This window comes from Carassius carassius, chromosome 13 (genome assembly GCF_963082965.1).
Source record: "Carassius carassius chromosome 13, fCarCar2.1, whole genome shotgun sequence".
NCBI classification, from domain to species: Eukaryota; Metazoa; Chordata; class Actinopteri; order Cypriniformes; family Cyprinidae; genus Carassius; species Carassius carassius.
The window spans coordinates 7,790,997-7,811,697 of record NC_081767.1 but is presented as its reverse complement, the minus strand read 5'-3'; the positions used below and the strand labels follow the sequence as shown (position 1 = coordinate 7,811,697).

General features: G+C 38.7%; 1 protein-coding gene across 5 annotated transcripts in view; it reads left to right on the top strand.

Annotated features, from left to right (window-relative positions):
* The window catches only part of LOC132155911 (E3 ubiquitin-protein ligase TRIP12-like), a 57,976-nt gene that overhangs the window by 33,739 nt on the left and 3,536 nt on the right, over positions 1-20,701 (top strand). For 4 of the 5 annotated variants that reach the window (XM_059564680.1, XM_059564681.1, XM_059564683.1 and 1 more), the window contains 35 exons: positions 2,630-2,766; positions 2,903-2,986; positions 3,604-3,699; positions 3,785-3,936; positions 4,229-4,264; positions 4,447-4,542; positions 4,766-4,858; positions 5,386-5,547; positions 5,770-5,838; positions 6,128-6,293; positions 6,462-6,579; positions 6,798-6,954; positions 7,041-7,194; positions 7,810-8,038; positions 8,259-8,377; positions 8,581-8,785; positions 8,891-8,991; positions 9,210-9,384; positions 9,520-9,661; positions 9,865-10,056; positions 10,501-10,652; positions 10,954-11,111; positions 11,201-11,274; positions 11,376-11,575; positions 11,711-11,838; positions 11,957-12,108; positions 12,349-12,491; positions 12,590-12,746; positions 12,861-12,959; positions 13,655-13,769; positions 13,886-14,040; positions 16,890-17,054; positions 17,165-17,329; positions 17,420-17,533; positions 20,545-20,639. In XM_059564680.1, coding sequence (XP_059420663.1) covers positions 2,630-2,766; positions 2,903-2,986; positions 3,604-3,699; positions 3,785-3,936; positions 4,229-4,264; positions 4,447-4,542; positions 4,766-4,858; positions 5,386-5,547; positions 5,770-5,838; positions 6,128-6,293; positions 6,462-6,579; positions 6,798-6,954; positions 7,041-7,194; positions 7,810-8,038; positions 8,259-8,377; positions 8,581-8,785; positions 8,891-8,991; positions 9,210-9,384; positions 9,520-9,661; positions 9,865-10,056; positions 10,501-10,652; positions 10,954-11,111; positions 11,201-11,274; positions 11,376-11,575; positions 11,711-11,838; positions 11,957-12,108; positions 12,349-12,491; positions 12,590-12,746; positions 12,861-12,959; positions 13,655-13,769; positions 13,886-14,040; positions 16,890-17,054; positions 17,165-17,329; positions 17,420-17,533; positions 20,545-20,639 — 4,755 coding nt within the window. The remainder of the gene's footprint in view (positions 1-2,629; positions 2,767-2,902; positions 2,987-3,603; positions 3,700-3,784; positions 3,937-4,228; positions 4,265-4,446; positions 4,543-4,765; positions 4,859-5,385; positions 5,548-5,769; positions 5,839-6,127; positions 6,294-6,461; positions 6,580-6,797; positions 6,955-7,040; positions 7,195-7,809; positions 8,039-8,258; positions 8,378-8,580; positions 8,786-8,890; positions 8,992-9,209; positions 9,385-9,519; positions 9,662-9,864; positions 10,057-10,500; positions 10,653-10,953; positions 11,112-11,200; positions 11,275-11,375; positions 11,576-11,710; positions 11,839-11,956; positions 12,109-12,348; positions 12,492-12,589; positions 12,747-12,860; positions 12,960-13,654; positions 13,770-13,885; positions 14,041-16,889; positions 17,055-17,164; positions 17,330-17,419; positions 17,534-20,544; positions 20,640-20,701) is intronic. The other variant, XM_059564682.1, reaches the window with a different exon arrangement.

Sequence of the window (20,701 nt, the reverse complement as noted above, 5' to 3'; positions counted from 1 at the left end):
GTGTGTAAAGGGAAGATAAAAATTATACTTAAGTGCGTTGCCGGTTCCGTTGCTCTGTGCAGTCATGCAGGTAAAGTTGCAGGTCTTTACTCTTGTCGGTCTTAACCAAAGGAGGGCGCACAGACATCAAATAAATACACAGTCTAAGAAACTAAAGTGAAAACAGCTGTTGCGACCTTCTAAATAGCAGCGGCAATAGCCTATAGCAGGGTAATTGCTCAAATCAAAACTACAGTTTGCACTTAAGTGCAGGAAGGGAGCAATGCAAACAACACAGGCTCCTGCTTACCCGATGGGAATTATTATAATTACCAGAAAGTGCAATCAAAAATACAAATTATAAAATATTAAATCAAAAGCATCCAAAAAAAATCCTTGTTTTAGACTTTTTGTGACCAGTGTTTTGATTTGCTTTCTCCTCTGCATTTCTGCATTCATCATATCTTAGCGGAGCTTATGCAACACCTACGTCCTACATCTCTCGTGAATGTTGCGTTGACAAACAGACAGCTGCTTGGTTTGAACGTGACTTCTGTGTGAGCTATGCTTAATGCATCACTGCGCTATTAACAATATACACTGGACCATTATGCTAATGTGACAGCACCTTTAGATTTACCCCCTCTCCCCTCTTGCTCAACAGTGGTGTCTGAACATGGTTGTTCCTTTTCAGTTACTTACTTTACTGGAACTTCCAGTTCATCCTCATAAGAAATTAGGTGCAGTGTTTTGGACTATCTTGATTATAATTCAGGGCTCGCAAGATTTCAAAATCCTTGGTAGCTCCAGGGATTTCAGCAGGCATTCTTCAGACCTTGTAGCTCAAATGTAATTTAACTTGCCCCCCCCCCCCCCCCCCCAAAAAGGCTTTGGCTGAACTTCACTGCGGACAAATCAGCATGATTTCTGATTTCTGTCTAGATCAAAAAAAATCTAGTAAGGAGCCTTTGACTCTTATAAGAAAAAAAAACTTAGGTGCCATATAATTTCTTGTGCGCCACAGAATAAACATGTTTTATTTATTTATTATTATTATTTATTTTACATTTTAACATTTCAATCATACTGTCATGTGTTTGTCTCATCTTTTCTTGACTTTTTAATCCATCTTGGAAATAAGGTTCACTTAAAGTGGGAACTAAATGTCTTCTCCAACTTAAAATATATTCACACATTGTTTATTACACCGAATCTGTACCAGTATCATGGACTGTAAGCATCACTCTGCCACTGAGTGAAGTTTGGGTTTCTCCTCAATGCATCCTGTAAATGTTGCCATTAAAATAAAGTTGCTTCACAATGCCATAGAAGAACCTTTTTTGTCTAAATGGTTTCATCTGAAGAACCTTTACATGTCCTTTACAAGATTATAAAAAGTTGAGAAAGAGATGGTTCTTTAAAGATACTTTGACTGGATGGTTCTTTGTGGAACCAAAAATGGTTCTGTGAAGAACCTTTTAAGCATCTTTATTTTTAAGAGTGTATGTCTTTTTACACTTTCAGTCTGTTTTTCTTAATTAGTAAAATGTAATTTTATAGGAGCAGTTAAATCTTGTAGACAGCAGGTTAAGTAAAAATATAAATATTGCAATAGAACTTAAATATAACTATCCTCTTTATAGTTATTTTTCTAGCTGACTGATGAGCTTATGGAAACCAAATGGTTATTGAGGTGAATGTATATTACGTTGCAATGTTTACAAGCTTTTTCCGCAGTTTGAAACACTGAATGAGCTTTTACACTAGACATTTCAGGAAGTTGTACTGTAGGCTTTCTTTTAAAATAACATCTTTTGATGTTAATTCATGTTCATTATGTACTATAGTAGAAAGAGAAAGATTAAATGGGTCACTTGCCGCTTGAACTAAAGTGATCGTGCCTGCCGCGTTAAAGAGTGCCAAAAAACTGTATTTGTTTGTATTACGTTTTGAATTTTTAATCATTTTAAAGCTGATACTTTGTTTATTTAAAAAGTAACAAGGCACAAAGCTTTTTGCGATTCTGGACAGCAAGTGCACTTGAAATAATGAAGTTCACGCATTAACAGAGCACAGCATAGACCTAAGATCTTGTTAAGAAGGAGCCATATTATTAATGATTATAAACGAAAAATGTTAACAATATTGCCAATTTTCACACAGCTGACAGCTTTACCTGTTGTCGTTTAAGTTGTGCATGAAATAGATGCTGCTTTTCTGCTCTTTCACTTCACACGTCATTTTAATCTCTCATTGCACAACTGAGCTGTGTTTATCAGGTGTGCGTCAGCAATGCTGCGCGGCAGAGATGAGGGCTGTTTGAAACCCTTTTTTCCTCTAAAACTTTGATGCACATCATCTGAGTTTACACAGTCACACCAACAATGATAAATATAATGGATAAAAATATTAGCATCCATATCGATGGTAACGCTCTGTTTCTCATGAGTGTGTGCTACAGTTATGTCATCCATCGCTTTAAACGCACTCGTTAGTTTGGGTTGTTTCTGTGCTGTTTGGCTATGGACATTTTCTTTAAAGTAAATAGTTATTTTTGATAGTTTGGCATCATTTCAGTGTAGTATGTGTGGATATGCACATTTTAATAACAATATTGGACTTTCTCTTTCCTTGTTTTTTTTCGTTCTAGTCGGCGAGGCTCAGGCCTGGGCAAGCGCGGGGCAGCCGAATCTCGCCGACAGGAGAAAATGGCCGACTCAGACAACAACCAGGATGGGGCCAATTCATCAGCCGCGCGTACAGAGGAGACACCACAAGGGGCATCAGGTAAGAGAGCAGCAGTGCCATGAGATTTTACTATATATTGTATGTGTTGAGCACAATGACAGTGTCTTAATGTCGGCATGAAATGTTTTATTCTATGTCTTGTCCCTTCTATGCTCATTTTCTCTCTCTTGTGAAGCGTCTAGCTCACTGGCTGGAGCTGTTGGCATGACCACCTCTGGAGAGAGTGAATCAGATGACTCTGAAATGGGAAGACTGCAAGGTATGTATGCTTTACCTGTTATACCATTAATCCAAAGAGAAATTTTTTTTTAGATGTTTGTGAATATAATTGTATTGTATTGTTTGTTATATATTGCACATATCTGAACATAAAATGAAGAGATAGGTTTAGTTTATTTTCTTTTGATTTCTATTTCATGTCAATACATTTTAGCCAAGTTTACTTTGATTAAAATGGAATCTAATTTTAGTAGATAAAAGGGAGTATTTAATTACACTGAAAATGCAAACATTTTATGTGTAACCTTTTTTTTTTATAAAAGTAATTTAATCTCTTTAATCGCTTACATTTATATATATATTTATAAAAATCTTGTGTATAGGATGTTATGGTGCCACTAGCAGTTCAAATGGGTCAATTCTCAATATTATTTACTGTGATTAGAGTATTAATTGATTGGAGTACAAATACATTTTTTCTAATTTTCTTCTTCATAATATACTAGTAGTGCACTTTAAACATTCTTTTTTTCGCCTAATTATTTTCACAATATATATATACATTTTTTTAATAATTTACATCAAAGCATAATGAAACAGAAATACATAGTTGTGTGTAAGGTTTTACACTTTTCTTTTCTCTCTCTCTCTCTACAGCTCTACTGGAGGCCAGGGGCCTTCCTCCTCACCTGTTCGGCCCATTTGGGCCCCGTATGTCTCAGCTGTTTCATAGGACCATCGGGAGTGGAGCTAGTGAGTGACATTGACTTATGTTTGTGTCATTTCTGTGGGATGATTGAGTATTTCCTCTGTCTTCTGTCTCTCTCTGCACTTGCAGGCTCAAAGGCACAGCAGCTGCTGCAGGGGCTTCAGGCTGCAGGAGACGAATCCCAGCAGCTCCAGGCTGCTATAGAGATGTGCCAGCTGCTAGTGATGGGCAATGAGGAGACACTGGGAGGATTCCCCGTCAAGAGCGTCGTACCTGCCCTGGTAAGTACTCTCCCTGCATCAGGAAATTCATCTGGAATTCATTTGGTTCTAGTTTATTCTGTCCAAGAATTGCCCTATTAGACAGGAAGTCTACTCTACCCAAATTTTATTCATTTTATTTGTGAAGGTCTAAAATCTTTTTTTTTTTTTAAGGGTTTTAAGAACCTTTTTTCTTTTTTCTAAAATTCATAATCTGAGAGATAAACAACCTCCTCTCTGTGTGGAGAGTCAAGCATGCTCTCTTGTCTTTCTGTTCTTAACCTCATATCCTATTCTCTTCTTCTCTTTGCAGATCACACTGTTACAGATGGAGCATAATTTTGATATTGTGAGTATTATGAACTTCTGTGAGTGGGTGCATGCACAGTCAAAACAACCGCCGATCAAGACCAACTGCAGAGAATCTATCACCTGTCAATGATTATAACCATCTATTCACAGGCATATCAATTTTTACACTTAAAATTTGAGTGACTTAATAACTGTTCCCCCCATGTGTCCTTCCTGCAGATGAATCATGCGTCTCGCGCCCTCACCTACATGATGGAGGCTCTGCCGCGCTCCTCGGCTGTGGTGGTAGACGCCATCCCTGTCTTCCTGGAAAAGGTAAATGGCACCTCGCTGTTCCTTTAAGACCTGGCTGTCAATAATGTGAATGACATAATTAAAGGTGCAGGTTTTTCTTTTGAAATAATCATAATATAATTATAGACATCGATTATAGACATTTCACATGTGAAGAAGTTAGCCACTCATGAAAAAGGTCATCTTTAAAAGAGGTGTCTTTTATGTTTGTTGTCTCAAATCTGTGTTTCCCTTGTGTCCACAGCTTCAGGTCATCCAGTTTATCGATGTGGCAGAGCAAGCCTTGACCGCCCTGGAAATGTTGTCACGGAGGCACAGCAAAGCCATCTTACAGGCTGTGAGTACTGATGCTTTCTGAGGAGCGGTTTGCACAACGTTTTCAGGCAAAAACAGCACATTTTTAATGCAGTTTGCCTGCGCGTTGACACGACAACAGCGTTTTGGGGACTGAAAACGCATATTTTTGAAAACCGGTTTCAAAGTCCACGTTTTTGAAAACGCCCAATACGGGATTCTATGTTTTCGCGGATATTTATAAACGCAAATCGTTTTGAAAACGTTGTTGTGTATATGTGAAACGTTTTTAGGAAAACTTTTCTGTTTTTGACTACGTCGGTGTAGTGTAAACGTAGCCTGAGTGTTGTGTTAAATGCTAGATCAACCAATATGATAAGACACTAGTCAAACTGAATTAATTGTAATAATTTAGTTAGCACAAAATGTTCCACGCATTAATATAGAGTAGATGCGCGGACACAGATGTGCTTTGAATGTAGAATCTATTCTTTTGTGCCCATTTTATTTTATTACAGAAAATGACAATCCATTAAAGCTTTGCTGTTTTTTGGAACTGTTTATCTATAGGGAGGTCTGGCTGACTGTTTGCTGTACTTGGAGTTCTTCAGCATCAATGCTCAGAGGAACGCATTAGCCATCGCTGCTAACTGCTGCCAGAGCATCACGCCGGACGAGTTTCACTTCGTCGCTGACTCTCTGCCCCTGCTCACTCAGAGACTCACACACCAGGTGATGAGCTGAAACACAGCACACATCTCATTCACATTCATAAGAGCAGACAAATGGATGTCATGTCTGGATCTGTAACACAAACAAGCAGTATGTTTACCGTAGTGTTACTGGTGTGAATCACAACTGATTGACAGCCAGATGCTGGGTGTAAACAATAAAATCAACACAACTCTTTAACGCAGATGAATCAGCATTTTTATTATGAATTTTGGTTTACAGGATAAAAAATCTGTCGAAAGCACTTGTCTCTGTTTTGCCAGGCTGGTGGACAACTTTCAGCATGAGGAGGTGAGAAATGATGCCTTAAATCTTTGTCTGAGCAGTTTTTACAAATTGCTTTGCTTTGTTTAAATGGTTCTTTCAATAGTAATAATGAAAAGTCACTTAATATGAGTTATCGCATACTGTTATCAAAATAAAAAAGGTTAAGGTTAATAATTTTTATACACTTTAAACAAATGAGTCAGAAGAACTTGTTTGTGCATTGGCTGTACTGTACCTACTCTGGTATGTGACACTTTATTGTGCATTCAGCATGACCTCATGAACTGTTGCCCTGTGTGTCCTTGTGTCACAGAACCTGTTACAGCAGGTGGCATCACGGGACCTGCTGACCAACATCCAGCAGCTGCTGGTGCTCACTCCACCCGTGCTCAGCTCCGGCATGTTCATCATGGTAGTGCGCATGTTCTCTCTCATGTGCTCCAACTGCCCGTGCTTGGCCGTGCAGCTCATGAAACAGAGTAAGTCACTTGCACTAATTAGTTTCTATTAAGAAATGAACACCAACACTGAATGTGGTGTTTGATAGCAGTTTGTTTTTTTCACATATCAAGATGAACGACTCGTGGCAGGTTTTACAACTCCAAGTAAATGTTTATTGAGCGACTGAGTGTGTTTTGTGTTTTCAGATATAGCAGAGACCCTGCGTTTCCTGCTCTGTGGAGCATCTAATGGGAGCTGTGAAGAGCAGATTGACCTTGTTCCCAGAAGCCCCCAGGAGCTTTATGAACTCACCTCACTCATCTGGTACGTCTTGTTTTAATAAACCTCTCCTTGATTTGTGTGGTTCTGTTCGTGACATCTGATTAACATGCTCTGAGTTAATAGAGACTCCGATTGGAGAAATAGTTTTGAAGCTTAAAGGATTAGTTCACTCCAAAATGAAAATGGTCATCTTTGCTCACAATTCAGCAGAGGAAACCATAATGAGTGTGTCTGGTAACTCTTTTGTATCTCTGCTTTAGTGAGCTGATGCCATGTCTGCCCAGAGAGGGCATCTTTGCGGTTGATGCCATGCTGAAGAAAGGCAGTGCCCAGACCACAGAGGGCGCCATCTGGCAGTGGAGAGATGATAGGGGCCTGTGGCACCCGTACAACCGCATTGACAGCCGCATCATTGAAGTATGTTGACGTAGTTAGCGTGGCATTCTGAAGACCAGCTAATGATTCAGAATCCCCATTCGATCTTAATTGCTCACTTTTTTCAGACTGCACACCAGAACGGAGAAGACGAGATAAGTCTGTCGACACTTGGCCGTGTCTACACAATCGACTTCAACTCTATGCAGCAGATAAATGAAGACACTGGCACTGCCCGTGCCATTCAGAGAAAACCCAACCCTCTGGCCAACTCCAACACAGGTGTACATGCCAAACCCATATTACACTAAATATTCTGGAAAAATTTCTTCTTTATGTTCCCTTACCACATTTGTGGCAAACTATCAAATAGAGGTATTTTCAATTTTTTTTAGATAAAATCGGAAAATATGGCAGAAAACAAGTAATCAGCAGTCGTTTTTAAAATCAATATGAATGAAAAATGTAAAATAGTGCTGAAACTTATTAGACCTGTAATGACTTTAATTATTAAGATAAATTAAAATGCACACACACACACAAAAACCCACTTGGCACTATTAACACATGCTTTTTTTATTTTATTTTAATATGAAATATATAATGTACAAGAAATCCAGTAAAAGCAGTTGACCTGTCAAATAATTCTGACTTGAGAAAAAAAAAGGTCCTCAAAACACCCATCTGCATCATTTCATCAGCAAATATGATGTATTGGACAGACTTTATGGTCAAATAATTTTGACCAGTGGGAAACAAACACAAACAATGAAATCCATAAACAGGGAATCTAATTTTACTTTTATAAATGTGGCACATTAGCGAATTATACAGGATATTTTGTGAGAATAAAATGTTTTAAAACGATAAATGGAGTAAAACTGTCCGTCTTCACAGGGGGGCACTTTGAGGTGCGGCGAGAGGACGCACGAGCTCAGCTGATGAAAGAGGACCCAGAGCTGGCCAAGTGCTTCATAAAGACTCTGTTTGGGGTTCTGTATGAGGTGTACAGCTCCTCAGCCGGGCCTGCCGTCAGACACAAGTGCCTTAGAGCCATCCTCCGGATCATCTACTTCGCAGATGCAGAGCTGCTTAAAGATGTACTGCGCAACCATGCTGTGTCTAGGTCAGTCAGTGCAGAGCTCTGTGTGAATGGCTGAACAAAACCTATTTTTACTTTATAAAAATTAGTAAAGATTTAAAGTATAATGATGTCAATTATGTTAATTAAATTTGTCCATTTAAGTGAAGATATGTGGCTTACGTTAAGCTTGTAAGAATGCTTACATGGTTTCAAAGTGGAATAATTCTAAGCTAATATGTGCAAATGTTTGAATTGTTTGTAGCCACATAGCTTCCATGCTGTCCAGTCAGGACCTGAAGATTGTAGTCGGCTCTCTGCAGATGGCTGAGATCCTCATGCAGAAGCTTCCAGATGTTTTCAGTGTTTATTTCAGGCGGGAAGGTACTGGATCTGGTTTTTATATAAGCTTCACACCAAACCTCTGTAGAAGTTATTCCACAGAATCAAATGACTAGCTGTGGCAGGATTACTGAAAAACAACAAGCCTGTCTCCCAACATTACGTCATCACCTGCAAAAAAAAAAAATGATAATATTAATGCATTACACCCAACACTGCTGTTTTATTGTTCTTGTTCTGTTCAGGTGTAATGCACCAGGTAAAGAACCTAGCTGAATCTGAGGTGTTCCTCACCAGCCCTCCGAAAGCGTGCACCAGCGGCACAGCTAGTCTTTGCACCACCACCATCACAACAGCAACCACTACAGCTGCCTCCAATGTCACACCCGACTTAGGCTCGCCCAGTTTCCAGCACAGCATGGACGACTCGCTGGACCTCAGTCCACAGGGGTATAGAGTTACTCTCACACGCACTGTTACTGATCGAGAGTTTGCAGACTTGGGAACTAATGTCTTACCATTTAAAGTTTAAAAATAGATCCCTCTGTTCTCTAGTAGGTTGAGTGATGTTCTTAAAAGAAAGCGCCTTCCTAAAAGAGGACCAAGGCGTCCAAAGTACTCCCCACCCAGAGACGAAGACAAAGTGGATAATCAGGGTACATAGAACCCCTTGTGTTGAGAATTACAGTGGTGCCAAAAGTATTTGGACACTTGATGTTCTCTTTAATCCCAAAAACAGTCAGAGCCTTCGAGTTCAGCTGCTTTTTAGTGGCTTTTAGTTTCTTTTGTTTAAGAATTGCAAATGTTTCGTTACACTTGAATTTACTCACCTCATGATTATAATATCTCCTCACTCTGTGCATCTCCTCCACAGCTAAGAGCCCAACAACTACACAGTCCCCCAAGTCCTCTTTCCTGGCCAGTTTAAATCCCAAGACCTGGGGTAAACTGGGGAATCAGACTAACAGCTCCAACTCAGAGCCCTCACGCACTGCAGGGGTCAGTGGTCTGGCACGAGTGCCGCCCAAGGACTCGGTTTCAAACAACAGGTAAAGCAACATATTGTTTTGTGTGTATGTTTATGCGTATGTTTCTCATCAGTGTTAAAAACTATTTTGTTACCTGTAGTATATTTTTCAGGATTATTATTTTTTTTTATCAACTTTTGAACATTGACATTTCAGGGATAAGATAAAGGCTTGGATAAAGGAACAAGCCAGCAAATTTGTGGAGCGTTACTTTAATTCAGAGAGTTTGGATGGAAGCAATCCTGCACTGAATGTCCTGCAAAGACTCTGCACTGCCACAGAACAGCTGAACTCGCAGGTAACCCTGGACACAAAGTTAGCATTTGTAGCCATTACAAAGAAGTGTTTCAACCATAGACACAGACAGCATTTTAAAATGTTTCAAAACATGCTATCACTTTTAATGTGTACTGTTTAAAGAGAAAACCATATTTGACAATTTTTTTTTGTCATACAGTGGAAGGCATTAATTTTCTCAAACTGTTTTTATGCACATTTCAGGTTGACAGTGGTGTGGAGTGTCTAGAGGAGATAAGCACTATTGTATCTGAATCAGACGTGTCCTCCTTCGAGATCCAGCACAGTGGGCTTGTGAAGCAGCTGTTGTTGTATTTGACATCAAACAGTGAACGGGACACTACCAGTAGAGATGAGAGAATCAAGAGGTTCCTGCATGTGTTCTTCGGCTGCCCGGTCGGTCACACTGTCAACCTTTTTACACTTGAAAAAACATACAGCTTCCCGTCTCTCTCTTTCTAATTTTTCATCCAAATACTATTAATCACTATATGTCGAGCTACTGGCACAGCTTACCCCAAAAGCATCCCTGACACAGAAATATTCTGTGCCTTTTATATACCGTTAATTCCAGAATTAATTGTAGATATATATATATATATATATATATATATATATATATATATATATATATATATATATATATATATATATATATAGAGAGAGAGAGAGAGAGAGAGAGAGTGAGAGTGTGTGCAAGGCAGCTCACTAGGTTTTGTAACCATGTTACACTTTTCCCTTAGCGCTGAATGTAGTTGACATGTTAATTGGGTTAATTTTAGGTTAATTTTGTAGTAGTCACTGGTGTGATCCGTGTGACTCATTGTTTATGTGATTCAGATACCAGGGCAGGAACCTCTGGGGCGTTTGGACCTGACAGAGAATGGCCCACTGCTGGCATTGGTGCACAAGATGAACAACTGCCTTAGTCAGATGGAACAGTTTCCTGTTAAAGTGCATGATTTTCCCAGTGGGAATGGCAACGGAAGCAGGTAATTCCCTCGTGCTATCTTCTTTAATGCTCTTGTTGTAAATACATCCATTTGTCTTTGGTTTTCCTATTCTACTTTTTAATTATTTTTTTTATTGATTCAAACTAAATGATCATATTATATAATTAATGAATGAGTCTGGCTTTTGGTGTAAAAAATTATGTTTTAAAGCAGTTAAAATGGTAGTATAAACTTGCTTTATTTTTTATGGATGAAAACAAAAAGAGATAATTACAAATAAATTTGTGTTAGTGCAAAAAAATAGCTGTTCTCTTGCTAATTGTTATTCTTTTGTTTGCAGGGGTTCACAAGCCCTCAAGTTCTTTAACACACATCAGCTGAAGTGCCAGTTGCAAAGACACCCAGACTGCACCAATGTAAAGCAGTGGAAGGGCGGGCCGGTCAAAATTGACCCCTTGGCCCTAGTACAGGCTATTGAGAGATACCTTGTGGTTAGAGGTATACACACAAGAATTGGAACGTGATGTTCTCAGTTCTCTTGTTTCTGAGTTCTCAGACTAGGTGGTTGACTTTTACTGTCTCCACAGGGTATGGAAGGATCAGGGAGGAGGATGAAGACAGTGATGATGATGGTTCCGATGATGAGATTGATGAATCTTTGGTACGGATTATTGTTTTCATGAGAATGGTTACTTAGTAACTGTCATCAGTATGCTATTATTATTTTTTTTTAATTCTGTGGTCTCTAACCGTTTCCCAAAGGCTGCCCAGTTCTTGAATTCTGGGTGTGTACGTCACAGACTGCAGTTCTATATAGGAGAGCACCTACTGCCGTACAACATGACTGTTTATCAGGCCGTCAGGCAGTTCAGCTTACAGGCCGAGGATGAGCGAGAGAGCACAGATGATGAAGCAAATCCTCTTGGGCGGGCTGGCATCTGGACCAAAACACACACTATATGGTAGACAACTTACATGCCTTAAACTACACGATCACTAATGTTAGGCCTTTTCCATGGATGTGATGTACATCTGCATCCATATTATTTTCCCTGTTTTGTATTCAGAATGTGTTAATGCATGTTTGTGTAATGCAGGTATAAGCCAGTCAGAGAGGATGAAGAGGGCTGTAAAGACGCTGTTGGAGGGAAGAGGGGTCGTGCACAGACAGCTCCCACTAAAACCTCCCCTCGAAATGCCAAGAAACAGGATGAACTGTGGCATGGTAGGGAGATATTGTGTGCATTTGTGTACTGACAACCTGCAGAAGCTGTATAGTAGATCAATAAGAAACTTCACTGGAATCTATCTTTATCGAGACTATGGTGTTTGTGTGTTTCCAGAGGGTGTGTGTCCCAGTGTGACAAACCTTTTAGAGTCATACCTCATTAGTGATCCTCCAGAGGGCATCACTTTTGATGACCCTTCAATGGAGGTGGTTCTGCTGCTGAGGGTCCTGCACTCCATCAGTAGATACTGGTTCTACCTGTACGATGTGAGTACTATGTTCAAGAACACTTCCATTCATACAAAAGCACAGGTACAATAACGGGACCTTTATCAGAATAAGCCAATATAAAATTAGCTTTAATTTTATTTTTTTTATGCAAAGTACATTTTTTTCATGTTTGATTTTGGTGTGTAATATGGCCTGGATGTGTTTCAGTGAGATTCACCCAATAATAAAACACCCAAACAGTGTAGATTTCTTCTTACCTTTGTATCTTTTTCCCAGAATGCTGCATGTAAGGAAATCATTCCCAATGGTGAATTTATCAACAGTAAACTGACAGCAAAGGCCAACAGACAGCTGCAGGATCCGCTGGTCATCATGACAGGGAACATTCCCACCTGGCTCACTGAGCTCGGCAAAACCTGGTACTGCAAACTCTTCATTTTACTATTTTTAACAATGCTGTCTTGAACTTCTGGAGTCTGTTCTGTACTTTTTACACCTCTAATCTTCTCTCCTCTAGTCCATTCTTCTTCCCGTTTGACACACGGCAGATGCTTTTCTACGTGACTGCATTTGACCGCGATCGCGCCATGCAGCGTCTGCTCGACACCAACCCAGAGATTAACCAGTCGGACTCACAAGACAGCCGTGTCGCTCCACGCCTTGATAGGAAGAAGGTTGCCCTAAAATTTCTGTTTAAGCATTTGCAAGCTGTAATTGCTTCATAAAACCATAGCCAGAGGTATGTTTTCACAAACAACTTTCTAATATTCTTTGTTTTGTATGTCTAGAGAACGATAAACCGTGATGAGCTCCTGAAGCAAGCAGAGTCAGTAATGCAAGATCTCGGGAGTTCCAGAGCCATGCTGGAAATTCAATACGAGAACGAGGTATGCTTGACTGACGATTAGGCCAGAAACATAATCTACATAAATACACAGACACAAATTCTTGACCAGTGCATTTCAACCATATTGTGTGCTTTCTTGCGTTACTGTGTTACAGTGGTCCTGCGGAAGTGTTATTCTGGTAACTTGCTATAAACATACTGATAATTTAAGTTGCTCAGCAAGATGTTCTACAAACCACTACTTCACCATGACAGTAGTGCCTGAAAGAAAAACTTGACTGTAATATATATTTTATGCAAATATGGCTATGGTGCCCCTAGTGGCAGTGCTTAGAATGCAAAACAGTGTGCAATTAAACCTGTGCAGCTAGTAAACATTGTTTATGTTCTGTTAAAACACCAATTAATCACTTATACACATGGTTTCGTTCTCACTGTCATTCTAAATCCTATACTTTTGTATGTTTTACTATTTTTAGTGTGATTTGTTTAATCTGAACTGCAAAATAAATAATAATAATTCAATTCAAATTTTTCAGAACCAATCCAAATTTCAATTATTTATTCGAGTTTAAGATGTGGTTAAAATAATAATCGCCACTACTGTTATTTTTTACAAGCCCATTGAGCGTATTTCAGCCAGTGTAAGTTTGAATAAGTGTGTGTCTTTCTGCTGAGAGTCCACTTTTCTGTCAGTCTTGTTTGATTTGTATCGGTCTTCTCTCTGTGTCTCAGGTGGGAACAGGTCTCGGCCCTACACAGGAGTTCTATGCTCTGGTGTCTCAGGAGTTGCAGAGGGCCGATTTGGGTCTTTGGAGAGGAGAGGAAGTCACTCTCTCCAACCCTAAAGGTAACAGTGATTTATTAATCAAAATAATTTTGTGCAATCTTTCCAGTGTAAAGCAAATGGCATTCTACTGCTGTTCACTAAGTTTGGCTCTTCTCTGTCTGTCTGTCTCTGAGCAGGGAGTCAGGAGGGTACCAAGTATATGTTCAGTTCCAGAGGGTTGTTTGCTGTACCATTTGGTCGAACTACCAAACCAGCTCACATCGCCAAGATCAAAATGAAGTTCCGTTTTCTTGGGAAACTCATGGCTAAAGCGATCATGGACTTCAGATTGGTATGTTTACTCATGACAAAATTACTTAATTTAATTTTAGCGCAATAAAGAAAAATTAATTCACTACTTCAGACATATTAAATTAATCCCTTTCATATATTTTTATGCCTTTTCTAAGTATTTCAGCCTTTTAAAGTTCCCCTATTTTGCCATTTTTTACGCCTCCTAATATTGTCTTGGGAGTCTCCTACAATAGGATTACATGCTTGCAAGGTCAAAAACGCTTGTGTTTTCTCAAAATATGCATTTAATATCACCTAATTTTCCAATGATTCTCAAACGATTCATTCAAAGCAGTTCAACGATTGAGTCTAAACACCTTCCCGTGAGCCTGCTCTGCTCTGATTGGTCAGATGGCCCAGTCTGTTGTTATTGGTCTACAGCGTACAGCGCTTTTCAGAAATGATACGCCCATTTCAATAATTCTGTATTTTGAATGCTCTGAAACATCTATTGTTTATCATATTTACAGGTTGAGATTCAGTTGAGCAGCTGGTCCAAATAAACAGAATTCTGATCCATCTTTCAACATCAGGCATTTTGTAAATCCCGCATTGAACTCTCAGAGATTAGAGAAGCAAGTTGTCAGTAGAATGACGTGTTTGTGGGTGGGATCCAGTTGTTTGCGGCTGGCCAACATAGAACATAGGCGCGCATTATGCAAATGTGTTACCCCATGACGTGTAGCCGTCATGGAGGTGGGATTCGACTCTTAACGACTCGTTTCAGCTGTAAAAAAAAAAAAAAAAGTTTATTTTGGGAGAAAGTAACTTTATTTATCGTGCACTTTCAGCTTTAAACCTTTGCAGATCATTTACATTCACATACAGCTACATTACACACTGCATGAAAGGCAGTATTGGAAATGGCATAACAGGGGCACTTTAAAGTTTTTGTTCATTACAATCTCAGAATATTTTTTACATTGATTTATTTAAATCAGGGGTGTTGCAATATATCACTATCAAAGACAAAGACATGGTATTAAAAATTTAAATATTGATATGTAAAAACTACACATGATGGTTGCCACCATTATAAAACGGAAAGAAGACCACCTAGTGTGTAGCTTTAACTGCCAAACAATATCACATCAGAGTAAATGATGGTTGTAAAAGACACCCGCTCCTGAAAAAAGTTGGCTTGTCAGTGTGAACGTTTTTGGGATTCTGTAAAAAGGTGGCCGGTCATCACAAAGTTATAGTTACAAACTCATTCTCTGCCTTCTTACATTTGTATTTCAAGTGTGATAAAAGTTTAAGAGGAATTTGAGTGAACTTATTTTTTCAAACTTTTATAGATAAAGGAATAGTATCATTATTGTGAAGTCTTTTTTAGATGATAATAGTGTAGTGAAAAGTGACAATGTTTTCTGTCACTTTTGTGAAAAAATCATTTTCGATTTTTAAGACATACATGTTCATTGAATTGATTGTAAAATCGATTTTCTATGCCAAAAAAAAAGACGTTTCCTTTTTCAACATCAAATAACGGACGAACGTAAAGAGAGCGCTGGAAACGCAGAAGTCAGCAATATTTCTTGTTTATTGGCTCTAGTTTTGTGCAGAATAACAAACAGCAACAGGAGTGCAACATTCTCGAAAAAATATATATGCAGAGGGGACGGCTGCCATAAAAGAACTTCAACCCGGCTGCATTTATGATTTAGGCAATTCAAAAATCTCCAAGATTATTTTAAATAATGATTCAATCCATTTCAAACAACTGGTCAAAAAATGAAACTTTAAATGGACTTGAGAACAGGCCATGTGTGTTTTTTTTATTGAACGTAACCGACACTTAGGCTAGGCGGCACTAGGCAGGCATAATGAAATGTGCAAAAAGCCTAGGGCCATTACAAATTTATTGGACAGGAAAACAAGTGGATCAACATTTTCGGGGTCCAGAGCAGAGCGTTTTTTATTCACTATATGTCCAGCTGTTGAGAAGATGCGCTCCGACCGCACTGATGTCCCAGCGACACTCGGGTACAGCTGCGCAAGGTGGGGGTATTACTGCTAATTTTCCACCACAAAAGCCGGTCGCTGTCAGCTTGCAATGGTCCTTTTCAGAACTCAGAATCTCCTGTAACTAGATGCGCGAATGAGGCGAATTCGCGTCTACCGTGCTGCGAGACATCCAGATGCGCGTAAACGCGTCTTTACATTGACTTAACATTGAAATCATTCGCGCCAGACGCTCTATTCGCGTTCGGCGTGAACGCAGCATAAGAGGTCACTTTCGACGTCACTGAGTCTTATAGGCGCGTAAAATTGCTGGTATTTTCGGTCTAACTTTCGCAAGGCATACTGCACTTTCGGAATTCTTTATTTTCTTTTTCTGCTTGTTTGTGAGTTTTGTTACATCTAAATTTTTTAATTGTTTAATTCTTTTAAAATTAATAGTGTACATATTTGGTTAAAATCGATTCCCCTATTTTCATTTTCGAAACTTTTTTTGGTTGGTCCGATCGATTGTGCAATCGATTTTCGAACTAAAAGTGACAGCCCTAGTAGTGAAAATATGACTCCATACCTTCCTCTTCTGCTGGTAAAACAGTAATACATTAACTAACATCATCACTGCAACACACACACACACACACACACACTTACCCAGCATCAGCTCCAACTCTGGTTTTTGTTTGCACAGAACCATATATTCATGAAAAAGAAAATCAGTCTGAATGAAGAAAGCAATAACTTTGCCATAGTATCCTTTCAAATGTTAAAGTTGCCACAGTGATTTTATGCTTTGTCTGAAAAAAGTTCAGGCTCAGGATTTATTTTTGCTTTATACCCGAATCAAGTCATTGACACTTGTTAATTTAGATGTGTTTTTGTCTCTAGTTGGACTTGCCTCTAGGCTTGCCATTCTATAAGTGGATGCTGAGGCATGAATCCTCCATCAGCTCCCATGATCTGGTCAACATTGATCCTGGTGTCGCCAAATCCATCCATCACCTGGAGGACATCATCCGCCAGAAGAAGAGAATAGAGCAGGACAGATCACATGTAAGCCACTGACCCTTCAGAGACATGAAACCCCAAACAAAAACATCTCAAAACCAACCGACATCTGGAAAGTTTTTTTGTGTTGTATTGTAACTATCTGTATTTGTCAGACACGGGAGACCCTACAGCAGGCCTTGGAGAGTCTCAACATGAACGGCTGCTCGGTGGAAGATCTGGGCCTGGACTTCACTCTGCCTGGATTCCCAAACATCGAGTTGAAGAAAGGGGGCAAAGACGTGCCAGTCACCATTCACAACCTGGAGGAATACCTCAGAGTAGGGGACTGAATAACCTGACACGCCATCATTAATGTAACCTGAACAAACCGCTCTAACTTCATCACCTCTTGTTCGATCTGTGTGTAGTTGGTGGTCTACTGGACGCTCAATGAAGGTGTGTCTCGGCAGTTTGAGTCATTTAGGGAAGGATTTGAGTCGGTCTTCCCTCTGCAACATCTGCAGTGCTTCTATCCTGAAGAGGTGAGCACTTACTCTCCTTTGATCAGTTTAGTCGTTCAGTTTAACAGCCATCAGATACCTGCTGCATTTGTTGGCTTTATTCTTCTAATTGCACAGTTGTAGTACAGGTTTTAAATAGGGCTGGGGAAAAAAAATCTCTTTTTCGATTAATCGTTTTTTAAAATGTGGTCGAATCAAAGACCATGAATCGATTTTTTTCCATATTCTGCATCTTAAAGCCTCTTATATACTTTCTGCGTCCGCTATGGACCGCTAGGTAGGCGTGAAGTTAAAATCGCCATCGTAGAGTGTGTGCCGAGGCTCTGAGCAGACGACCGCGCGGACAGGTGCGAGTGATCAGTAGTCTTCAAAAGCACAATTGCACATGTTCAGGCAGTGTGAAGAAGCCCATTGCCAATCGAACCGGTGCAATCTGTCAATAAAGAATATAAAGACAGCGATGTGCAATGATTCTGGGGAATTGTTAGTTCACATGTTTGTTGCAGAGCATCAGCGTACGATTTTGGAAGTATAAATGGAAGAAGTCCGTGTCCACGCTTACCGTGTACACGTCTGGATTGCTCATGCGGAAACTATAACACAGGCTTTACAATCGCAGCTTCATTGTGCTGTTACTACATCTAGCCGAATTTCACAAATTTGTTCAGCTCCCAACAGAATCAGGTGTGTTATTTATGGGGAGTAGAATTATTTATTTCAATGAATCTAATCGATTAGATATCATAATATTTAGGCTATAATATTATAAATCAGGTTGGTTTGTATTGGTGACGTAATGTTTGTGCGCCCCGCGAGACTTGTACTTGGACCATAATGCGGCCCGGTGGGAAAAAAGGTTGAGAACCACTGACTTAAAGGGTTTCAGGTGCTTTGTCGACGTTGATGCCACCTTCAGATAAAAAGTCAGAGGTATGGAAGCATTTTAGATTTCGTAAGCAAGACGACGACGATAGTGTTGTGGACAAGAACAAAGCATTTTTCATCTTGCGTCAAACTTGTATTTATTTAACATAATGCATTAGAAAATTAGAGATGGGTTCTGTTTTAATGTACCCAAGTGTACATAAAATAATAGAGTTTAATATACAGGTTTGTGGCTCTTAATTTCTTTTTATTACCCAATTGTAAACTTATGTTCACTGTTCTTTTTTATACATAGTATTTGTATTAAATCTATATTCATTGACTTGAATCGAGAATCGAAATCAATTCGATTTGAGAGCTTGTGAATCGAAATCGAATCGATCTGGAACATCTGAATCGATACCCAGCCCTTGTTTTAAATGATGTGCCAAAGGGAACATGAACTAAAAGAAATCAGAATTTCCCGCTTCTTTTGACACACAAGTAGACATTGTTTTGATATGTAATGACTGTGTACTGTACACTTGTCATGTATTGCTGTTTGAGTCAGTAAATCAAGCAAGTGACAGCTGTCAACTTCACACTGTTCTTATTTTCAGTAAAATCACATGCAATTAATCTGATTAATTTATATACAGAAAGCAATCAAAGAATGCTCCCCCCTTATAATCACTGGAGCTGTCAGTCATTTTGGCAACACTTCATAATAACTTTCATTAATAAGTAATTAACAAACATTATATAATGCTATATAATGATCATTAGCTAATACATATTCAAAGAGTTAGAAATGTGAGATAATGTGCTTGTCAATGTTTGCTAATAAACTTATTAGAAATGTTCAAACAAATAATTATTTCATATAAGTTAAAATACAAAAGTCATTAAACTTTCTATTCCATATGATCAAGCACTTATTGAAAATCTACAAATGATTTTTACAGATGTTATAAAATGATTAAAAGCTTGTGTTATTGCACAACACTTTAGCTGCTATTGAGGTGTGATACGGGTAAAGTTAGGGACAGGATTGGTGGTATGGGGGGGTTTAAGGGCTGGTTCAAGCGTACAGGGGTCAGTTTGATTACTATAAGGGAACACAGTTCAATCTGTTTATATTATATTGTTTTGATAAATGAACAAGTATTTATTTTTTATGAATTGTTTTCCCATTTGTTTATGATTCAAGGAATATCCTTTTTAAATGTATTAATATGTGTTGAGGCAATTTTTTTTTTTTTTGCACAAAAATTACAATCTGTTATGTCTTGAGCAAGCTTTTAGCTAATTTCAAGCAGCCACCCTTGACACAAACCTTGTTACAGTAGCTAAAAGTCCATAAAGATACTAAATTAGTATTCGTTCAATAACATTTACACATGATGAATAGTTTCTACTTTTGATTGAGTCCTGCCAAAACATGAACAAATAATTAATAGATCATTTGTTAAGATGTATAAATTGAGCTCTACACAACAAACAAAAGAGTAACAAATGAAGATCATATGAACTAAGTTTACTGACATTTGTAAGCATTTCAATTTACATGAAATAATCATATGTTAATGATTAAGATTGTTTAGTAAGTTCATTAGTAAACGTTAACAAGAACATTATCTCATATTTCTAGCTATGTGAATATATATTAACTAATGAACTAATTGATATTTCAAGGTAAAAACAAAAACAGTGGCTATAATTGAAAAAGATCTAAAATAAATATCTAAAACTTCAAAAGAAATATTGGTAGGAAATTCTCTGCGATGTCTTTGCAGAAATGTTTTTTTGCTATAACGTTGTGCTGCAACCTTTTATGCAATGGGACAACAACAGCTGTGATAGTAAAGACATTGTGAACGTTTTCAAAAGAGTTCCACCTGAAATATTTAATACATGTTATACGAAAACACCAGTCAGAATTTACACTGAAATCTTGAAGGAGATGCACCCATTTAAAGAGTGTACAAGTTTAGAGAACTGACATGAATGAAACACCAATGTAAAAATCCTACTAACATTGCAAGATCACCTCAGGAAATAAAAAACCCCAAGCAGTTTGTGACTTTTTTAACTGGTGGTTTTGCAATGAAGTTTGTATTTAGTTCAATTATAAAAAAATATTATTTCCATGTGCTCTCCCTTTCCAGCTGGATCAGTTGTTATGTGGCAGTAAGTCAGAGTCCTGGGATGTGAAGACACTAATGGAGTGCTGCAGACCGGACCACGGCTACACACATGACAGGTACAAAGTCATGCCTGCAGCGGCTGGAATACACTACAGGACCTTTGCCCTGATTTGCAGTC